Source organism: Fundulus heteroclitus, unplaced genomic scaffold, assembly GCF_011125445.2.
Source record: "Fundulus heteroclitus isolate FHET01 unplaced genomic scaffold, MU-UCD_Fhet_4.1 scaffold_105, whole genome shotgun sequence".
Lineage (NCBI taxonomy): Eukaryota > Metazoa > Chordata > Actinopteri > Cyprinodontiformes > Fundulidae > Fundulus > Fundulus heteroclitus.
The window spans coordinates 704,297-725,805 of NW_023396518.1; the positions used below are offsets into that span (position 1 = coordinate 704,297).

Consider the following 21,509-nt stretch of genomic DNA (forward strand, 5'->3'; position numbering starts at 1 on the left):
TATTGTTCAGCTGGAGTAGCTAATCTTTCTTTGTGTTTACAGGCCTGCACAAACTTCAACGACAGTGGGGCGTGCGTTACACAGTGCCCTCAGCCATTTGTCTACAATCCAACCACGTTCCAACTTGAACACAACCCCAGGGCAAAGTACACCTATGGAGCCTTTTGTGTCAAGAAGTGTCCTCGTAAGTGCAAACATGCAGACTTGTCAAATGCCTTCCAAATATATTGAGACCACTTGAGGTTTTTTCACATTTTGTTACGTTACGACCCATGGACCTTGCTTTATTGATTGTGATAGACCAGGACAAAGTTGTGATTGATTTTGAAGTAGTAAGAAAAGGATACTTGGCTTTCAAATATTTTTGCAAATGAAAATGTGCCCTGTATTTGTACCCCCACCCATCTTTACTCTAATACCTCTAAATAAATCCAAGTGCAACCACAAGCCTTTCAAAGAACCCCTAATCAGTATTTAGAGTCCACTTGTGAGTGCATTACTTTCAGTATAAATGCAGCTGTTCTGTGAGGGGGTCAATGGTTTGTTAGCAAACATTTGTGAACAAACAACCTTAGAAAGACCAAGAAACACACAAGGCTGGACAGCGACAAACACAACTGCAAATCTACCAAAAATAGCTTTCTACCCTAACGTGATAGGCGTAACGGATGAGCATTACTCACAGAAGACGTTAAAAGACCAGTGATAACAATGTAGAAGTTAAAGAGATCCAAAGCTCAAGTGGACGAATCGGTTGACAAGGCACATCACAAATGTGGCCTCTATGAAATAGTTTCAAGATGAAAGCCATTGTCTAATGTAAGCCCTTAGAAGTCATATTTAATGTTTGCTCAAATTGGGATACACAAAAAAATGTGGCGGAAGGTGGCCTGATTAAATGAGACCAAACGGTAACTTTGTGATGAGCATCAAAGAAACTGTGTGTAAAAGAAAACTAGTTCTACATGTCAGATTGAATCTGGTAAAAAAAAAACACGGTGGTGGCAGCATTATGCTTTGCGGAGACTTTTTTCAGTTAGGGGCAGAGAAACAGGGCAGAGTTGATCGGAAGAGAGATGGAGCTAAATACAGGACAATCCTGGAAGAAAACCTGTTAGATGGAGCAAATGACTTAAAATGGAGAAGAAAATCCATGAACCTACAGCCACAGCCATGATAGAAGGGTGTAGATCAAAGCATGTCTATATGTTTGAATGGCAGAGTTAAAGACAATACCTAAATTGAAGTGATAACTTTTAGCATGATTAAAAATGTACTGTCAACAGTCCCTTTCCGTCTGCCTATTTTACAAAGAATGGACAAATATTTTAGCCTGTAGATGTGGGAAGCTGGAAGAGACATACTACAAAAGCTGGCATTGCAGTAGAAGGCAGTGACTCCATGTATGAGTTTCACAACTAAAACCAACAATTCACTGTCCTTTTGAGAACATTTTGAACTATTTTAGTCTTTACCAGCAATCTGTTTTGTTCTGAAGTTATTGTAAAGAGGGTTTACAAATGAATGCAAACGTCACAATTCTGTTCCTTCTGTATCATTCTGGCATCATCTCGTACTAGTTTCACCCTGTTGCTTGGTCTTGTGTCGCTCCACTGGTGGATGGACACAGCTCTGCTTGCTGTCAATCAGTTACCAAGCAAACAGTTAATTGTAAGCAACTCAAGGTGCTCACAGCATGAGTGAAAAGGCCAACCAGCAGGTGTAGAACTGTGACTTAGTGCAAACATAGGTGTTTTCTTTAGGCAGACATACAATATGATGAAAACAAGTCTGATTATTGAATATTATCAGTTTGTAATAAGAGTAAAATTATGATAATGATAATAATAAAAATAATTATTACTAGTAATACTGTGAATATTTTTAGTATGCAACCTGCCACCTACAGCCAACTGTAAAAAGACAGCAGCTCCTGTCTGCTTGATGTGGATGTGAAAATAACCTGCAATGTTTACTTTAAAATTCATACGGGTTAACAAAGTGAATTCGGATCAGGAGTGTTTGATATCTTGTTTCTTACAAAATATCAAACATTGGGGCGACAGTGGCGTAGGAGTTAGGGAGTTTGTCCTGCAATCGGCGGGCTGCAGGTTCAATCTCCTGCTCCCACTGTCCTTGTGTCCTTGGGCAAGACACTCAACTGACTTGCCTGCTGGCGGTGGTCAGTGGTGGCACCAATGTATTGCAGCCTCGTCTCTGTCAGTCTGCCCCAGGGCAGCTCTATTTATTTCTATTTAACATAGCTCACCACAGGGTTTGAACGTGAATGACTGATTGCAGAGTGTAGCGCTTTGGGGTTGTAGTTAAAGCGCTATACAAATACAAGCTCTTTACCATTTTGCAAGAAACAACAGAAAATTTGATAATATGAAACTTCTTTTCAGCAATAATTTCATGAACATCAACACAAATGTGTGGTATTAGTTGCTTGTAGCTCAATCAATTATTTGCTTTAATATTTAAAAGAAAATAGTTAATGTCAATTATATTTCATCAAAAAGTATTTCAATATAAAAATTTAAATAAATGTTCTGCCGTTTTATGATGTTTATTTACATTCATGCATGTTCAGGAGGCAAAAAGTATACCAAGTGACTTTCAGCTGTTTTTTTTTTTTCTTCTGTGATCTCCTACACCTCTACCTCTTATTTTACTGTGTTCCTGTGTGACAAACAGCAGCCATCTGTTGTTGACATTTAAAATGACATTTTTTTTCCGCCTAGACAACTTTGTGGTGGACCACAGCTCTTGTGTGAGAGCTTGCCCTAGTAACAAGATGGAGGTGGAGGAGAACCGCATCAAGATGTGCATTCCTTGCACTGATATCTGCCCAAAAGGTAAAATAAGAGCCAATATTGTTATCTTTACAGATAAAAGTAAGTATTAAGAATGTGTTATTGTCTGCTTATTTAGCAATTTGTCAGCTTAAAAGCACCAACTGCATTTGATAGGCAAAGCATATTTGGAATATGTGATTTATTTTATCAATAAATGGAATAATTGAAATACCCATGGTTATTTACCATTGTGTTAAATATCTTGTATATATATATATATATATATATATATATATATATATATATATATATATATATATATATATATATATATATATATATATATATATATATATATTAATGTTAATATTCACTCCAGTGAAACTTTTTCTTTCTCTCTGTATTGTGCAGCATGTGATGGAATAGGTACAGCCAGCCTACAGAAAGCTCAAACAGTGGATTCAAGTAACATTGACAAGTTTGTCAACTGCACCAAAATCAATGGCAATCTGGTGTTCCTTATTACTGGAATTAAAGGGTGAGCCCATTCAGCCTATTAAAACATTTTTTATGGGTGTGAATAGTCCCAGATGAACCATTTTGTACTGCAGCTAATCTTAAAAATGGTGATTGTGGTTGTAGGAAGTTTATAAAAGCATTTTTCGCCAACCCACCAATCTCACTTCTACTAACACGGTGAATATTGTGTGGAAACAATTATACATTTATTTTTGGTTGACAAACATTGAGCAGCTACTGTCTAAATCACTATTACATCTAAAATAGTTACTGCCTTTTTCATACAAGAGTTATTACAATTAACCTGTTAAACTGAAATCTGCCACCTGGCTCCCCACAAAAGGTAAGCAATGATATTAGGTTGCATATAAGTCAATAAACTTCTGGTTCTGGAGCAGATTACTTTTCTCGCTCTACATATTTTCATGCAAATTTGTTCATCAGTCAGTTTTGCAGCCTTGTCATTCCAAATGCAGACAAACTACGAACTACTCTGTTTAGCGTTTTATCTTGCTTTGCTCCAAATATTTCAAATGTGATTATACAAACAATGCACCTTCAGGATGGTTGTCAGAAACACACATTTAATCTGCAATTTAGCTCCATTGCACGCTTGTTAAACGCCATGGCAGTTTTACTCAATTAGATACAATTCTCGTTTTTTTTTTTTCACTCAAAAGACCATTACTGCACAACTGAAAAGTAAAGCTCTCTCTCCACACACACATACACATATATATTATTTATTTCTATTTTTTTTTTTTGAGGGGGGGGGGGTGCCTGAGCCACCTCAGCTGACTACTCTTGTTGTGGAGGAGCAACAGTTTTACTCATGGTGCATTCACACCGAACGCGATTCTAGCAATATTTTTGACATTTGCCAACAATTAGTTTGAACTGTCGGGGCAAGGATCCACTTGCTTCAATCGCTTCACTGTGTCATCAAATATGAAGAGCTTCTATTCGCTTGTCTGTTGAACTCAACATGGCAGACGGGGACTTTACCGCATGAGTCAGGGTGTTGCATTTAATGTGGAAAGCTGAACAACGGCATTGCCGTCCCTGGGTCCGCCAGATCATCCAGTTTGGGGAGTCCAGGAGCTACCCTAACCCTAACCCCTCCCAGATGGCCAAGCTCTCACTCTGTCTCTAAGGGAATGCTCGACCACCCTGCAGAGGAAACTCATTTCACCCGCTTTTATGCAGGATCTTGCTCTTTCGGTCATGACTCAAAGGGAGTATCAAACACAGGGAGGCTTGGGTACATTATGGACATGTACATGGCTTTTTTGCATATTGCTTTAATAATTTCTCTTCATTTGACTGGCAGACTTAAATACAGAGCAATCTTTTGATTCAACCAAAATATTTCTTCTCCCTAGAAGTAATACATTTTGTATATATATTTTGGGGTGGCACAACAATCCTAATGGTAATAGGCCTCCCAAACTCAAAGAGTTGAAACTCACCATTAAGCAAATTAATGATCAGAAATACTAGTAGAGGGATGCAAATGATTAAAAGTGTTTGATTGCTGTAACAGCACCTATTATTTTTCATTGATTATTAAAGACAATAGAGTATATTTTGATGTTCATCGTGTTAAAATGAAAGTTAAAACAGATTTTTCAATGATACTTCTGGTATGTCTTTATCTGTAGGAAATTTGTGATGTCATTTCAAATTAGAAGCAATTTATTGTTGCAAGTCAAATAACTTAAAATCTGAATCTGAAGGGGGTATGAATATTTTATTAGGTACACCTTCCTAGTTGTTGGATAATCTTACTTTTGCCTTTAGAATGGCCTTGATTATTCATAATAAAAGGCCAACAAGTTATTTTGTCTACTTTTGGTGAGCTTGTGCAAATTGCAGCCTTGGTTTCCTGTTCCAGCAGACTGGAGGGGCCCCCACTCTGGTCATCTGTTGCTGTAGCCCATATGTTTCAAGATCTCACATTTGATGCATTTTATAATAATTATTGCCACATCCTCACCTGAAACAAGTCTGACCATTCCCTTCTCACCTTTAACATTAGACATATCCAGTGATGCTCACCCAAAATGTTCTGTCTTTATTTAGATAATTTTTTTATAAACCTATAAGATGGCTATAAGTGAAATTTCAAATGGATCACCACTCCCTGACATCCTTAAACCAGTCTCTCTGGCATGAATAAGCATGGTATGTTCAAAGTCACCCCCAATTCTGACGTACAGTTTGATCTTCAGCACAGAGATATTTGGGACAAACAGCCAATCATTGAGATTTTCCAGTTTAAGAAGGATACAGCATAGCAAATTAACCTGTCTTGTTTGTGATTTCTAATCTAAATATGGCATATTCAGTATTTTTTATCATTCTGATATCTAATTGTCTCTCACAGGGATGTTTATCACAACATTGGACCTTTAGATCCAGAAAAACTCAGTGTGTTTCGCACTGTTCGGGAAATCACAGGTTGGTATCCATGTCTACACTATAATTAATGTCCCATCTTTGTTACTTTCATCTTAATCTTTTTTGCCTTTGCTTTTATGCCATGTCCATGATGTATGCAGTTTAGCTGGTATTTGTGTGTTATTCTTGTGTGTGTGTGTTTGCTCAAGTCAACCCACTCTCTTCTCTTGAGACTGTCCACCCCAAGGACAGACAATGCAGCATAAGATGAATATTATATGAGACTTTCAATCTCTTCTGTCTCTCCACTGCTTCTCCCTTGGGGGCTCTCTAGCCTTGAGTCCCTCAGTCCCCGTTCTCCCTTCACGCACTATGAAGAAAAGATCCAGAACATGCAGTGTGCATCAGTAATTGTCCAGCTCTCCTGTGCTGCTGCCACTTTTGAGCTTTCTGTTTGCTGTCATTTTTTTTTCTGCCCAGACGTGTACCACTGCCAGTCGAACATTACAGACTGTATCTGTGATATTACCTTCCCTTGTGAAATAAAAACACATATGTGGCAGTGGTTCGGTTATATTCTTAATTATATTTCTCAATTACCATATATGTTTACAAAAGAAGAAGCTCAATAAAATAAGTGCCAAACACTTTGTGTGGTGATCACCATAACCTGTTGGTCAAAATTAGCCTTTTTTTCAGTGTGGAATCCTTTATTTTGTTCATTTTATTAGACTGATAGTAGGTCTTAGACTTTAACGGTGGTTCTTAATTAGTGGTTAATTTAATTGTTTAAGGTTAAGCTTTAAACATGCTCAGAAAATGTGAGTGTAAACGTTGTCTACATTTGCTTCCATTTCCTATGAGGGTTGCACAAAGTCAGGAAATGTAAAAGAGGATTGCTTAGACTTTGTATTTACTGTGGTTATAGTACTTGATAACTGGAAGTTGGACCCTTAGGTATGTATAATAATTCGATAAATTCTAATTTGTGTTAATACATTATATAAACAACAAAAATATGACAGTATAAACAATACAACTACAAAGCAGGACAAAAATATGAATAACTTCCTGTTATTAGTAAACATGTGCACACTTTGTAGTCTTAGAAAAAAACTTGGTTTTGTTCAAATATTGCATGTAAAATAGCAAAACAAGGAAAAAAATAATTTATAAAGCTCTTATGTGAATTGAATGCATTATTTAAATCAGACACACAAAAGGCAAAGATCCATAATTGAATTAAAAACTCCAAAAGCTGAGGACATGGACATAAATTATCCACCCCCTTTTAAAGATGGATAAGTAAAGATGGGTAAATAAATAATATTTGCGGTATGATAATCTTACACTGTAACATGTTTAACATTTAAGTTCATGTCACTTCAGTGCATTTTCTGAGAGGGAAATATCAATAAACACATTATGTAGAAAAAAAAGGAATGTTTTAACAAAAACATTGCATACTTACAACACAAAAATAGGCACCCCTGGGACTTCCTTCAGAAATAAATGTAACATGTAACACAGAGGTTGTATATCTGAAAGAACATGTTATGTCCACTTTTAAGTACAGTAGCGAATCAGTCTCCCAGTGGGCCTATTTCTTTTCCAAATCAGTGGTGTCCAAACTTCTTGCCACAAGGGCCAAAATTGTGATGTTCAAAGTATCAGAGAAGAAGATAAAAACGGTAAAAAAAAATTATTTTTCATGTTGCATTAAACATGCAATATTTTAATACAAAAAAGATGTTTATTGAAAGTGATCAAAAACTCATGTAGAGCCAAATCATGGTCTGGCAAATGTGATCTGTATGTAAGACAAAGACATATAAATCCATAATTTCGGAGGGTTGATTCTGTTCTATTTTGTTGGTATGAAAAGAAAGGTTTGATATATGGTCAACAACTACAATAGGAGATGGGTCACCCTTTCATTATATATTTAGTCAAGTTTAATGAATGGGGGTGCCCAAGTCTGTTTTTGACTGGAAGTCTCTGGATGTTTATGTTCCTACTTACCGTTAAATTAAAATAAAAGCAAATAAAGACACCATGCTTGATAAAATATAAATACTTTGTGTTGTATCTAACATTTTCTGTTTTCAGAAGATTAGGTTGTCAGGGAAAATCTTGCCATAAAAATTTTATGTTTATGATCACCCTCCTCCAACCGCCTGTGCTGGCAGACCATATTAGTTAAATTCTTGAATTGTAATCAGGAGCTGCACAAAATCCTTAAAAAAGCCCCATAGCTGCACTTAGAACACTTTTGATCTAGAGAGATAGTGCAGAGCAAAATGGTCTAAGATACCTCTCTGTGTATGCTCCAACCTTGTAAAATGAGGTTGACCAAAGTATTAAAGGCAAGGGTACTGATAATTTTGTAAAATGTAATTGTGATTAAAACTGTTTTACCTACTGAATCAATTTACCTAAAGTCTGGCTTTTCCCCCCCTAAAATATTCAGTATTAGACCTTGGGATTCTGAAAAAATAAATAAATAAATATTTTTTTGAGTGTTTATACATCTTTCATAGTTTTGCAAAAAAAAGTTGTTTATGTGTGTATATTAAATCTTCAATTATTTTTTATATATTTTTTCTCTTTTGGTGAGTGAAGGCATGTTGAGAGCAGTTGATGGGGCATAAACCTGTGGCCATGTACTTAGATATTTGTGTCAGCTCAACTTGTCATCTCCCTGAGCTGTCAAGAAAATGTGACACCTGACAGAAGCAGTCAACCTGGCTTTCTGACCCTTAGGTCACAATAACATTGCCTTAGCTTTCAAATGAGCAGGATATAAGGGGAGCTGCCACCATCCTCACCTGCACTCTCATTTCTTACTATTCATTCATTTCCCTTTGACTCTTGATTCATTGGATCTTAGACATCTCACCAGATCAGGCCTTTGTCAAAGACTGCTACAAGGGAGTGATCAAGTTGCACAATTTTGCATGAGGGTTTGTCAGTGTTTTGATTCAGAAGTGAAATTGCCACAACTTAAGCCATCTTGACCTTTGCTTGTGAGCTCATGGCCCTCTTTGCTAAGAGCCTCCACATGGCAATTTGCTGTGTAGTATGGTGTGTTTTTAATGTGGCTCTCAGCATAACATGAGCCACTTCTTCAGCTTACAAATCACACATTGTCAAAGCTGAGGAGATGGGAAAAGCATAGATCTTTTACATGATATATGATAGATTGTGTCTACTACCAATGCACAATATGTTCATCAGGAAGGAGTGAATTTTAAATAACAAACAAGTAATTTATCATTGTTCTATTAATGATGTATAATGAAGCTTAACTTTGACTCTTGACTACAAATTAATCGTTATCTTTCTTTAGATCTACAAGTTCAAATAGCACTTCTCTTGAAGACCAAACAGCAGTGAGACATGCCCAAGAAATCAATGCTTTGTCATAAGTGGTCAGGCCAGTACCACCAACTGTTATAAGGATAGCCGAACCATTGCAGTATTAGTAAAGCAAATTCAGTCTTATATGGAGAGGTGTCAAACTTATTCACATCTATTAATCAAGTAGAAGTATAGATACTAGATTTTAAAAATACTTATGTAGAAGTTTCAATTCAAACATTTTACTCAAGTAAAATCATAAAAAGTACTGCTTATAAAAATACTTAAAATATTAAAGTAGAAGTACCCTCATTACCATCGTTATATAGTATGTTAATATTGAAAAAATAATTGGGATTGGCTCTTTTACCCTCATATATGTCCATTGAAAATGAGCATTTACTACAATGCAGATATATTAAAGGTCAATATAGGTGCAATACTGAGCACCAACATGGGTGTCACGGAGCAGATTATTTGATGTCTGATTGCCTATAAGCATTGGTGCACAAGGTCGAACTGCAGAGACATATTATTAATAACCTTTTACTTATTATCAGAACATAAAGGAACACCAAAGTGAAGCTACAGGAATTGATGTAAGATAAGAAAACTGGACATGAAAATGAGTGGATTACTCACTTATAATAATTAACTTTGTATGATTGTTTGTATACAGGAGGCAGTGTTGTCAGAATTAATGATTAACCCTAGTGGGTAATCAAAAGAGTAAAAAAAGGAAAATAGATGCAATGTTCCTCAACATTTTGTTCTTAAGTTTTTGTTAGGGTTTTAGCAAACAACTTGCTGCAGTACTGCCTCCAACCACAATTAAAATCACTGTTTGGGTAGCGCTATTTATCTGAATCTTTTTTTTTTTTGGTTTTATTGACAAACCAGAACCAAAACAAGATGCAATAAAATAGAAGTATTGACACTATTTTCAAAATGTAAGGAGTAGAACGTACAGAGTAGGGAGTACAGAAGGGAAAAGTAGGCTAAACAATAATTAGTTCACTTAAGAATGAATTACTAAAATTTTTACTTAAGTATGGTAACAGTATTTTTTACTTAATTACTTGACACCTCTGATTATATGCAATGTCAATGCTAATGATTTAGTTTTTACTTTGAATTTAAGATAGCACTGAAAATCAAAATGTTAGCCTGGGATGTTGATATATTACACAGGACAGGCCACACATTTGCCACTTATGGTATACAGCATTATTCGTGCAAAGTTACGGAGGGCCAGGTGCCTATCTCCAGCAGTCATTTGGCATGGGGCATTCCCTGGACAGGTCGCTAGTTCTTTGCAGGACAACATAGAATCAGACACAGCACACATGATAACCAACGTTGCACACACTTACAGGTCTGGGATTTTAACCTAGGACCTTCTTATTGCACGGGAAACAGTGCTACCAACTGTGCCACTGATTAGTCTTGTTTATTTTTATGTCAAGCATCACATTTCTTTTCCATTCTGAAATGGCATCATAGTGAATCTTTGGCTTGAAGGTGCCTCACCACTGCTTGTTTTACCATCACAGCAGTTTTTATTGTAATGACATTTAGTTTTTGTGAATACAACGCTACCAGTTCAATAGCAATTCTGCCTCTAGGCTAAACAGCATTCAGAGGATCATAATCTGCACACCATGACAAACAGGATGGGCAGTTACAGAAAGTGCACACAGATTGGTCACACAGATATTTTACAGCCATGCTTTGCCATGGTTTTATTCTGAAACTCATATGGTTTTATTTTTATACTCATTAAAGAATAAATCCATGGGTATAAGTATGAGTTTTATTGTAAGCAGTCAGGATAAACCACTACTATCCTGCTTGTTTTTAGGGATGATATATAATGCTGACATATAATGGTTAGTGAGAGGAGATGAACAATTTTCTCATTCTGTTATACTAATTTATTATCTTAACCCTGCCCTTCTTATTGTGAAAAGTGCAGATAAACAGTGAAGCAAATTGGGTTCAGTGATGTCCAATGGATGCAGAGAAATGGTGCTATGTACTGGTATGCTTGTTCAGCACACACAGCTATTCAGTACCATTGTATTCAGGAAGTGAAGTCTTCTGGGAGAATCTATGCCCAGATTGTTTTCTGATTGCGGTAGCTCAGACAGCCAGGTTAAGGCAGCTAGTTTTATTTTTTCAACAGGGTGCATACCCAAGCAACAGAATGTACTTTAGTTTGAATCCAAGGTCCTTCTTCGAAGAGGAAGATGTTTACTCGGCAGGGGGATCAAAACATTCACACGCATGTCCCCGCGATGCTGCTGGAGATCTGTGGAAAGAGTGAGAGGATGCTGCTCTGTACAGGCTTTTACTGCTCTGTGACATCATGGGGAATCTCCAGCTGTCTGGGAGTTCCTCCTTCCAAATAGCTCATCATGAAAATGGGTAAATACTGAGCACTCTGGGATTCAGAGTTCTTTACCAATCTTTTTTGTTCGCTGGTCATACAGTTCAGTCCCTGTTCTCCATGGGGCTGGTGAGGAGCCCGAACACATAAAACTATTAGAACTGAGGGAATATCTTGTGACAGAATTGTTAGACAATATGTATCCGACACTATTGGCATGTATACATACCTTGCGTGTGTTTTTCCTTGGGGTCAGGAATGCTGTTTGTTTGATGTTTTTTTTTTCCACTTCTATTGTTCCCTTCATCAAACACTGTTAAACATTTGTCTCAGTGCCGTTGCTGTTCTTCTGGGATTGACATAACGCATCAAACAATGTCTGCAAATTGGTAAAGCGACTGTTCAAGGATATTGCTCTGTGTTTTCAACAAGCCAATTTCAGATAAACAATATGTACCCAGGGAGGAAATCATACACTGTAATATGATGTCAAATACTATTTATTGATTGAAGAATCTGCTATTGATCTTATGGCACAGACAGTTATTTTGTTTGTTTTTAATTGCCAGCCACAACCTCTGCTCTTTCTTCTTGGTGATTAAGGCAGCTTGTCGCCTTTGTGTTTTCTTGTGGTGTTAAAATAATGACTGTTAATTATAGTATTTTTTGCATTTGATAAGACATTAATTCCTTCTCTCCTGACTACATGGTGTTTTCATTGTGGATTTAGCCTTGGTTTTATTGCCTTAACCCATAGATTTGTTTGTCTTCTGGTGTTGGCCTGGGGATTTTACTCACCCACTGTTCTTCTACTAAATATTTAATATTTCTGAATCCATTATTGAAAATTATAAATGAGCCACAGCCATCCTTTCAGCTTTTCATTTAATCCTTTAAATGATTCAGCAGAAGAGAAGCAGAGACAGGAAATGCAATATATATATATATATATATATATATATATATATATATATATATATATATATATATATATATATATATATATATCAGCCGTTTCATTAAAATTCTATTTGTATATACCATGCCTATTGCTTGGATTTGAGTCAAAAGTGTGAAATGATTCCATTTCAACACCCATAAAATATGTAATACAATAATATACATTGATTGCAGTGATTCTGGTTTGTCTGTGTTTCTGACACAGCATAACCTATGTGTCTTTGTTTGCATTTCTTTCAATTTAGGTTACCTTAACATCCAGTCTTGGCCTGACAACATGACTGACTTGAGTGTTTTCTCCAACCTAGCAACTATCGGGGGAAGAGCCCTGTACAGGTACCTAATGATACAGGAACAATGTTTGTTAATATGTCAATCTTTGTACAGTTTATGTTTACACACAAGTTTTAAATACCCAGCCTATAGAATAGAAATATACTTTATTGTCTCTCAATAAAGTATATTTTCAGTTGTCGCAGCAATTAAGTGACAGGCTAATGGAAGTATGCAGACTCACACAAAGGTACAACATACAGTAAGAAAAATATAAGCAATAAGGCCAGATGTATCGTTCAGGTATTGTGTTGTTGTTGTTGGTGGTGGAACACAACACAGGCAGGAACTTGGTAATTGCATGATCCAGTGAAAGTGGATTTATTGAATAAAATAGAACTTGCAGGCAGGGAAACAGGAATCAGGAGCACGCTAGGGAAGTTGGCAATAACAGAGGGTGGCATAAAGGAGGACCTAACAATGACTGACTGAACTGGCTGACTAAATAGGGGAGGAGACAGAAAGGACAGCAGGTGGAGCAATTAACACAGGTGAGAAGACAAGAGGTAATTAGGCTGAAGGAGAGCTAGAGAGCAGCGATCTGATAGAGACAGGATAAGATAAGATAAGAATAACCTATTTAAACGCAGGCAGTAAAATAGGAATAAAACAGAAACAGGAATAAACTACTAACATCATATTTAACAGAAAACTACTGACAGAAACGAGAATCTACAGATAATAAACTATACTTAAAGGGGAAAACCTAAAACTCCACAAGAACCTAAAATAACCAAAAACCTGGGGATTCTGATGATGTTTTATTGGCTAGGAAAATTATTCATACCCAATTTGTAGGGCGTAACAGTACACGTATTCCTACCAAAACAAATCAAATCCTAAACACATGCAGAATCTTTATCTGCGGAACTAACTGTGTAATGCAGCATAATATTGCATATATATCACCAAATATATATCACCAAACTGTTATGCAAAAATCTCTTTTGCACGTTTTTGTATTTTGATTTGGGGCCCTGCTGCTTCTAACCACAGTTCAACTACAAATAAAAAAAATAAAAAAAACACCCAGACATTTATTTATTATTTATTTATTTTGCCAATAAGTCAATGTTCTGTTGATGTCTGTGAAACGAAACATTTCAAAAACCTCCCGAATATCACAATTGTTGTCAAAATCGGCGGCCACTGCCCCTCCCCTAGGAACTCCAGCTGAGCCCAGCCCCTCACATAGCAACCCAAGTGGGGGTGAGCCCACTTAATTAGCTGGATTTACAGATTTATGCGCTGTACAATGGCTCTCCGATACCAACATGCAACTGATAGCCCTGTGTCCATTCACAAACTTATCGTTCCGAAGTTGCTTGCTGCATCTTTGCTGGTTGTGCAGGCTTCACTTCTGCTTTTGGGTCTGACTCAGGGTCATCTTTTTGTACCCATTTTCATGTGTATAAAGTGCAAGTGTATATATTGATTTGGGAGGCGCAGCCAGCTACAGCTTATTTGCATAAAAGTGACAGAGACCTACAACAGCTCATTCTGAAAGGAGCTGTTTTGTCAAAACAGACAAAAACTGAGAAGGTGAAATCTCATTATGCGAGAATGATTTTGTGCAAAAGATTTAATGAATATGTTTTTTATAGCCCACAGACCTTTCATAATTTGTTTAAAAATAAGTATAATAGGTCCTCTTTAAGGTTTCTTATGTAATTAGAGCAGGGAAAGAAAGATAGGCCTCATACTCATCTTTCTACAGTGCTTTATTTTCAAATGGGGCCACAGTCCTGATAAAAAAAATCCAAACATAAACATTGACCATTTTAAGTGGTTTCCTTCTTGTATAATCTATGTAGCGATCCAGGCATTGGTTATGCCTGCTTAAACCACTTTATTCATAAAAGAAAATTAACTGAATCATCAGTCAGTTGTATACTTTCCACTTTTTTAAGTTTTAAATTTTCACAATTGTAATTCAATTTAATTTCATGAATTCAAGAAAAAAAATGATTTTTACTGTTCACCAGTAGAGATAATAAAAAAACATATATTTATATTCTCACATTTCTTGATAAGAATTTGAAAGATCAACCAACATAAGTGTAAAACAGTTATTTTGGTCAAAATTGTTTTTATCTGGGGTAGATTCAATTGTGAGATTTTATTATTAAACTAACATTTATTACTACATAAACACAAAAAAATGACTTAAAATAGGTACCACTGAGTACCTGTATCGGTTCAAATGTGAAAGGTACACACCCGTAATCATAATTCAGCATTTAAAAAGAAGTGGCTTTTAAATGAGTTGCATTTTCTTTCTTGTGCTATTATACACCATGTTGTATGTAAATCAGAAGTGCTAATAAACAGAAATGTGACATGTAGTATTTTCTGACAAGTATATTATCCGATTACAAAATTTTGAAAGGAACCCATGAGTCACATTACTGACATTTCACTAAAATCTGCAGTGATAAAGTAATAAATAAAACATTCTCTTCATTCCCTGAACAAAGATTATAAAAATGCTATGACTACATCTCACTAGAAATGTTATCAAAATGTATATAAATGCAGATTAGCTTTCTTTAAATGTTGAGTTTTCCACATAAAGTACGGTGAATGTGCTCCCATTTCGCTGGGAGTAATTTGATAGTAACGTGACCTGGTGCAAGCAAAATGTGAATTAATAAGTCAAATAAAACATTTTTCAGTGAGACAGGGTTGATCATTTAACTTCCAAATTGAAAAGGTTTCTAAGACTTCCTTCATTTGACCCAGTATTTAAACATTTTACAAATATCCTGTCCAAAAGTGAATCAGAAAAAAAAACAGCTTAATGCACCTTTTACTTCTAGGCTGGAAAATTGGAATTCCTTACTGATAGTCTAAATATCTTCAGCTTATCCAAAACGCTGCTGCAAGAGTTCGGATGTAAATTGAAAACGAATGTTTATATGTCTCTTATTTTAACATCTCTTCATTGCCTGCCTGTTAAATCCAGAAGGCAATATAAAATGTTATGTATTGCTTATAAAGCCCTAAAAATCTAACCTGACTCTCGCCAGATGTATGTCGCTCCGCCTAGCTTCACTCACATACATCTGGGACCTCTCCATAGAAATTGCCTTTTTTGAAGGCTGGGCCTTATCAAAAATCCTTGCATATGATTGGATAAGCCACTTGTCTGTCATCTTTATCGACGTGCTATTTCAACCACTCCCACCGAAGCTAACCCGTGACACTGTGAGAGCAACGCAGTAAAAAAACAAACAAGTGGCACGCGTTTTATTGACAGGCGGCAAAACGTCGCGGGTCGGAGTCGATCCCGGGCCGACCGCATCGAGGACTAAAGGCTTCCTAATATGGTTTGCGCTAACCGCTAACCTCTCCGCCACGGCCACGCCCCGGAAAACAAAACTTGCCAAATCCGGTCGGGAGAAGGGCGAAAACATTGTTTCCACCAACAAAAGCCTTCAGAGCCGTTCTCTGATGTTCTTTTAATGAAACAATATTAGGTAGATATTCACGTCACGGTCGCTTCTCCACTACGTCACATCTATGAAACTCCAGCCCTGCGTCCTGATTGGCTGGACAATAAAATTGGTTGAAGAAATAACTCTCTATGGGAGTTGTCCCAGCTGTATGTGAGTGAAGCTAGGGGGAGCCACATACAGCTGGCGAGAGTCAAGTTACTAAAAATCAATATCAGGGATCTGATTGTTCAATATATTACTAATTGGGCACTTTGCTCTCAGACAGCTGTTTCACTGATGGTCCCAAAAGTTTCCAAAAGTAGAATGGGAGGCAGGTCTTTTAGTTATCAGGCTCCTCTTCTGTGAACCTCTCCCCCCCCCCCCCCCCCCCCCCCCCCCCCAGGTTTGGTCCTTGAGGCATATGGTCTACATTTAAGATTAGGCTTAAAACTTTCCTTTTGAGAATGCTTATGTAGTTAGCATGACTTATGTTATCCTGAGCTATCTCAGATGTTATGTTGCTAAACGATAAAGCCTGTGGAGGATTTGTTGTTTTTGTGTGTGTAAATGTCTTCTCCAACCAGTCAGTCAGACCACTTGGCTGCCCACACTGGATTCTTCCTGTTAAAGGGAAATTCTAGTCTTCACTGTCACTACGTTCACATTCAAGAGGAGAGATTGCTGCAAAGCCAGTGACTTGATTTTATTTTTTATTAGCGTCAAACTGGAATGCATGGAATTAACATTTATGTGTATGAAAACAGATGTGTTCCTTTTATTGGGGTTTTCAGAAAAAATAGGGCCTTAAGAGAAATGCGTTTTACTCTTTTCAGATTTTTATTGGTAATTTAAATTCCTTGATTGCTTCTTTCCCACTTCACAATTGTACACCATTTTCTGTTGGTACTTCACATAAAATTACAACATAATCCATTGCAGTTTGTAAACTGTGGAACTGTAGAGCTTAATCTATGTAGGTTGTCTTTTTAGTAGATGCACTTGTGCAAGTTTAATTATTTAAAGTTTTAAATTTGTATAACCAATACATTAGCAGACATGGATGTTTAAATTTTATTTGGACAGAGTATAAAAATATGTTAGCTCCTCAATCTTAATTCCAATCATTCAACTCTGAGCCAAAGAGGTGTTGGGTTCATTCATGTGATAAAATGTGTTTTATCGTAGTTGTGTAAGGCTTTCTCTTGGTTTCACTCTTGTGACAAAACTTCCTATTGTTTTTTGTTTTGCTTTTTCACATGCAGATTATTATGGTACAGAAAACTATTATAATATCTGATTTCAGACAACACTAATCAGATTTAAATTGGTTCATAAACTATTATCAATATACAGGCCCAAGAGTTTAGATGCTTCTGTCTTTAGATGTTATTCCATTGTTGCAAACTGATATATTCCCCTTAAAAAGTATTGAAACACTTTTGAACCTCCCACTTACCATTTCCATGATGACATTTAATGTAGATGGTTCTATATATTGAGATTAAAAAAAAATAAAAAAATCTGAATTGTTATTGGATGCAGTTGTCTCGTATGTGATTAAGTGCTTTGCATTTTGATTTTGTCAAGTGCAATCATTACTTACCATGAACACAGCTTGGAATAGGTTTGGGTCATGATTTTGTTTTGACATTTAGAGATTCAAGTAGTTTTAACCCATCTGATGGAACATAATTATTTATCACTTTTTGTTGCTTTTGCAAAAGTGCTTAGAAACATGTGGTGACATTTGAATGGTAATATTGTAAGTCATGGCTGATTATATATTGCAGACTAGGTGTGTGCGTGTATCTCTTAAAAAGTGCGGTTATGTGCACTGCACCTGCATGCAGATGAAAACAGCAGGACACATTAAAGCCTGCCTCTCACCTTTGCCCCGTGCTTGTTCCTGCATACCATGTCTGCCTGATGACTCTGACTTCCCACTGTTTCGCTGTCAAATTTTAACTACAAGTGGAGCAGAAATGTGTGTTTTTTTTCTTCTAAAGAGTGAGCCTACATTCACAATATTCATTTATTCATCAGATTTATTATTTTTGTACAGAAGCCGAGAGCAGCCATCCCAGTTATAAATATTTACCAGTTAATATTTTGAGATGACACGATGATTGCCCGGGGACATTTTTTTATTTTTATTTTTTCAGCTCATGAAGTGATTATGGTTTCTATTCATTTTTTTTTTCCTTCAGTATTTCCATGCTTTGGGCTTGTCAATGCTTTCATGCACTCCTACACAACCTTTTGTGGCTATACAGGTGGATGGGCTTTGATTGTCCTTTCTAGTGCTTGCAAGGCAAAGCAATTTTTTTTGTATAATACATTTTGGGAAAAGACAATTTAAAGTGCTTTACATGATGAAAACATAAGAAAATAAAACACAAAAAAGTAGATTGTTGTGGCATAAGAAAGAAAAGTAAAGACAAGTTGGACTACAGACTGAAATTAATGGATTTTTTAGTTAATAGTTTAAATCAAAGCCAACAAATTAGTTTATGGCCTGTATTTAAAGGAACTCAGGGTTTCAGGATGTCTGAAAGGTTGTTTCAGATTATTGGAGCATAAAAAAACTGAACATTGCTTCTTCATGTTCAGTTCTGATTCTGGGGATGCTGAAGAGACTTGAACTTGAAGACCTGAGTGGTCTGGAAGGTTGATACAACAAATTTTTTATGTAATTTGTGCTCTGCCATACAGTGATCTATAGACTAACAGAAGCATTTTAAGGTCTAATCTCTGAGATACAGGGAGCCAATGTAGGGAGTTTAGAACTGGGGTGACGTGCTCTACTTTCTTAGTCTTGTTGAGGATGCGGCCAGCGACTTTCTAGATCAACCGCGGCTGTCTGATAATAATCAATACAACTAAAGATAAACACAGGGATGGGTTTTCAATATCCTTCTGGAAAATTAGTCCTTTAATCCTGCAGATAGTAGATAGAAGGCCCCCTTTGTAATGACCTGAGTCCATGAGTACACTCAGATTCCAGGTCTGATCAGTATTTTCTGACTGTGATAACTGAAGCTGTGTGTTGATCACTCCTCACTTGGTCCAAAAAGCATTACTTCAGTTTTAGTTTTTAATTAAAATGAGGACAATTATGCCACATAAACACACTGATTTATAACAAATACATTATATTAAATTGGCTTAATAAATTAATCTTTCATTGTCAAAACATTTTTGTAGTCTTCTTTAAAAACTAAAATAATTTTGTGATGGTATAGTATGTTTAAGAGGTGCTTAGTCAGCTTATACCTTTGACTGTTTCCACTCTTGGATTCTAACAAACACTTTATTAACCCATCTTCTGCTTTGTCCCCCATTTTCTCTCTCTTTTCTCCATCTATACTGTATTCAACCTCAACTTTTCTCTCTCTCCTCTTGTATTCACCCTGCTCCTGTCTGGCCATGTTGTTCTCTCACCTCCACCTGTGTTGCTCTCTCAGTGGGATATCCCTGCTGGTGTTAAAACAGCAGGGCATCACATCGCTGCAGCTTCAGTCTCTTAGAGAGATCAGTGCTGGGAATGTCCATATTGCAGAGAACAGCCAACTTTGCTACTACAGCACTGTCAACTGGACAAGATTGTTTCGCGCTGGAAACCAAAAGGTTCTTATCCGCAACAACCGAAGCCCACAAGAATGTGGTAAGTTCACAGTTACAACTTATTAGTAGTTATTTGCAGTTTCAGTAGAAATGAAACTGAAAAGTCACTGCATTGTCTTGCAAAGACATCCATCATTTCAGCAATTTTCCTATTCTGCAACTGAGCTCAAAGTAAAACCACTGCTTATTACTTTGTTAATAACTGTACACATTATACGGGGAGTGGTGGCTTAGGAGTTAGAACATTGTGCTTCTGTCCTGGAGGTTCTGGGTTCAACTCCTACAGACTGCCACTCTGGTTCCCTGACCAAGGCCCTTAGCCCTCTGCTGAGGGCCAATTTCATTGGAATATATGTTGCAATGAAAATAAAGATGATTATTATTGAGTTTAATAACTGAAATTATTTTATTTAACAAGTCACAAAAGCAAAAATACCTATAAAACTCTACAGATCTGAGTTTTTTTTTTATTATTACTATTTAAATCTAACTCAGATATTTCAAAGTAACTTAATCACTAGTAGACTGTTTTATGATATAACAGTTGGGCTGGTATATCATAAAACAATGGGCTAATTAGGGGACTTCTCGAGGCAACTTATCATGCCATATTTTACTAGGTGGTATCAGAATTAGAGGGGTTTAGTACAAAAGCACAGAGCACTTTTTGTATTTTTATTTGTAAAAAAAAGTTTGAAAAGTGTAATTTTCCTCTAACTTAACAGTTTTGTGTTACTGTGTGCTTAATATCAAATCCCAAAAGAACACACTGAAGTTTGGATGAATAATGTTACATAACATGAATAAGTTGGAGGGGTTTGATTATTTTTCAAGGTGGCGTAAATGGTTCAAAGCACAAACAAGCTATTATTTTATTTTCGTTTTTGCATTGTTGGAAGCTGTTGCTCTCTAGTTTATAAAAGTATAAAACCCATAATCACATAAATTAACATATATACACTAGGACAGTTTAGAGTGCAAGGTTTGACCAAATTATATTTTGAACACAAAGGATTTGATTACTGTTTCTTTCAAAAAATATGAAGCAACTTTTTATACATCTTCCAAAAGTGCTCAGAGAATTTTATGTGTGTAATAAATTCAATAATGAGAAGGTCTTTGCCTAAAACGTTCCCTTTTTTCCACTGTGCACCACATAAGGATGTTTCACATACTTACATGAATTTTTTGAGGGATTCAAAGGTTCTCATTTTTAACAAGGCTTTCAGTTTTCATGATTGTCTTTATGTCAGTGGCAAAGCATGCCTAACCTTGTTTTTCAAAAATGTGTCATTGTGATATTTTCCATTTAAGAATTTCTTGGAGATTCAGTGCAGGTTTAATAAACAACTATGAGTCTCAAAACCTTTGCTCTTCCTGCAGTTTTCTTAGTAAACTACACAGGCACCCTACCAGCAGTAGCACATCTTGAACTAAAGAGCCTTTTTTTGTATTACTTAGCAACCTAAAAATGACAAGCAAAAGTAGAAGCAGCTTTAGATGTTTGGCAAAAACAAAACAACTCTTTGCATTGTTTGATTTCTTTGAAAAAGTCACAGAAGAGTATTAAGTTTTTGCATTATGTTCACCTGGTTATGTTTGTTGATGCTGAAAATCACCCAACAGCTGTTGAGTTGTTATAGCAACTGTTATTCATGTCTGCAAGAATACCCCGGAGTTCAAACAAAA

The 21,509-nt window shown here is 36.3% G+C and overlaps 1 protein-coding gene across 1 annotated transcript in view; it reads left to right on the forward strand.

Moving 5' to 3' along the window:
* The window catches only part of LOC118558175 (receptor tyrosine-protein kinase erbB-4-like), a gene marked incomplete at its 5' end in the record, with an annotated part of 135,901 nt that overhangs the window by 89,231 nt on the left and 25,161 nt on the right, over positions 1-21,509 (forward strand). Inside the window, 6 exon segments of the mRNA XM_036128631.1 lie at positions 43-184; positions 2,745-2,858; positions 3,210-3,336; positions 5,704-5,777; positions 12,672-12,762; positions 19,661-19,860. Coding sequence (XP_035984524.1) covers positions 43-184; positions 2,745-2,858; positions 3,210-3,336; positions 5,704-5,777; positions 12,672-12,762; positions 19,661-19,860 — 748 coding nt within the window.